The sequence below is a fragment of the Epinephelus fuscoguttatus genome, linkage group LG21 (genome assembly GCF_011397635.1).
Source record: "Epinephelus fuscoguttatus linkage group LG21, E.fuscoguttatus.final_Chr_v1".
NCBI lineage: Eukaryota > Metazoa > Chordata > Actinopteri > Perciformes > Serranidae > Epinephelus > Epinephelus fuscoguttatus.
Genome location: NC_064772.1, coordinates 39,169,478 through 39,171,279, shown reverse-complemented (window position 1 = coordinate 39,171,279; position 1,802 = coordinate 39,169,478). Strand labels below are relative to the sequence as shown.

General features: G+C 39.0%; 1 protein-coding gene across 9 annotated transcripts in view; it reads right to left on the bottom strand.

The window, feature by feature from the left end:
* Positions 1-1,049: 1,049 nt before the first annotated feature.
* LOC125881953 (receptor-type tyrosine-protein phosphatase mu-like) overlaps positions 1,050-1,802 on the bottom strand; it is a 202,425-nt gene continuing 201,672 nt past the window's right edge. For all 9 annotated transcript variants that reach the window (XM_049565455.1, XM_049565447.1, XM_049565451.1 and 6 more), the window contains one exon: positions 1,050-1,190. In XM_049565455.1, coding sequence (XP_049421412.1) covers positions 1,137-1,190 — 54 coding nt within the window. In that variant the 3' untranslated portion in view covers positions 1,050-1,136. The remainder of the gene's footprint in view (positions 1,191-1,802) is intronic.

Sequence of the window (1,802 nt, the reverse complement as noted above, 5' to 3'; positions counted from 1 at the left end):
AACAGGTCCCAGGTAAAAAGTCATCATCCTCACCAGCTGATGAAGCATGTAGACGACGTGGAAATAAAGACAACAAAGTCCTCGTTAAAGAGACAAACAGCAGCATACATTAGAGCCAAATGTTTCATCCATCCATACACAAAGTGTTGCTAAGCTGTGATTGGACAATCACTGTGTGGGGGAGGGGTTTGAAATCTTTTCTCAAGTATTTAAGTAGTTTCTCAGAATTTTGATTTTTTTTTCTTATAATTTAAAAATTGTAATTTTAAAATCTTTTCTTGTAATTCTGAAATCTTTTTTTGTAATTTTGAAATCTTTCCTTTTCTTGTAATTTTCAGATCCCTCCTCTTAGAATTTTAAAATCTTTCTTGTAATTTTGAAAATGTTCTTGTAATTCTGAAATCTTTTCTCATATTCAGGAGATTTTTCTCTGGTGTATGCACCACCCTAAGGCATATGCACCACCCTAAGGCATATGCACCACCCTAAGGTGTATGCACCACCCTAAGGTGTATGCACCACCCTAAGGCATATGCACCACCCTAAGGTGGGTGCATCGACTGAGCATTTCATCCAGAAAACTTAAACGACTTGATGAAATATTACAAAGCTGAAATATGACGGCGTGCTTTGGGAAATGACGGCACCAACAGTGTGAACACAGAGAAGTCATTTGTCTCACAAATGATCACTGGAGACACAAAGATACATGAAAGGAAGAGGACTTCCTGTTGTTGACACAGGTGAGTTCAGGTAGATCCCGTGAGTCTGTCAGCTGAACAGGATGCTTCACTCTGATGTGAAAAACAAACCAGGAGGACAGACGTGTCCGAGCTTCACTCCTCACGTCTCATGTTGTTTTGGTTCTTTTAGTTTCAGCTCATCAATTGGACAAATAAAATTAAAAAAAACCAAAGTGACACATGGTGAGGAACAAAGTGAGTATGTCACAGTTCAGTGTGTCCAGTTCAGTCAAACAAGGCAGTGCAAAACCCTCCTCCTCCTCCTCCTCCTCCTCGTCACCTTCAGTCAGTAGTAGACCTCCTCTCCTCGTCCTCCTCCTCTTCCTCCTGTCAGACTGTGTGCAGCGTTTCCAGCGGGGGAGGGGGAGGATGAACAAGTGTCTCTTGTTGAGGCTAAGCAGAGTTAAGATACTCCAGAGCGACCTCATAACAGAACTTATACTGTTCCTGTAGAGACACACACAGGTCAGAGGTCAGAGGTCACAGATAACTCGTCATTATTTAAATCATTTCATTTCATATCACCAAGTATTTAGTGTACACATTAAGTGGTGTTTAACTCTTTCCCCGCCACTGACGAGATATTCCGTTAATCTGTGTTTTCACTGTAATAAGACAGGGGGCCCTGTTTCACATCAACGAAACCGGATCTCCATGACGGTGACAGTGACACACGGACAAGACGACCACAGAGGAGACGGAAACAACAGAACACTGAACGTGACGACCTGTTGCGCTGCTATACCTCAAAGACATTATTATTTTTATTATTATCATAATTTATACAATTCAAACTGACAGAGAGAAATGAGAAAAAAAAACAAAAAAATGTGAAATTGATTTTATATTGAAAAATGACTCCTTGACAGAAATACATTCTCTCAGCTTTTTGTCTGAAATGTTTTATCAATTTATTTATTTATTTTATGGAAAGTGACAAATTCAAGTGTTGATTAAAAGACATGACAGACAAAGACAAAAGGTCTGTCTTTTAATGTGATGTATCTACTGTTTATATATTCATAGAACAAATTATTCTGTGGTTCTTTAAAGATAACT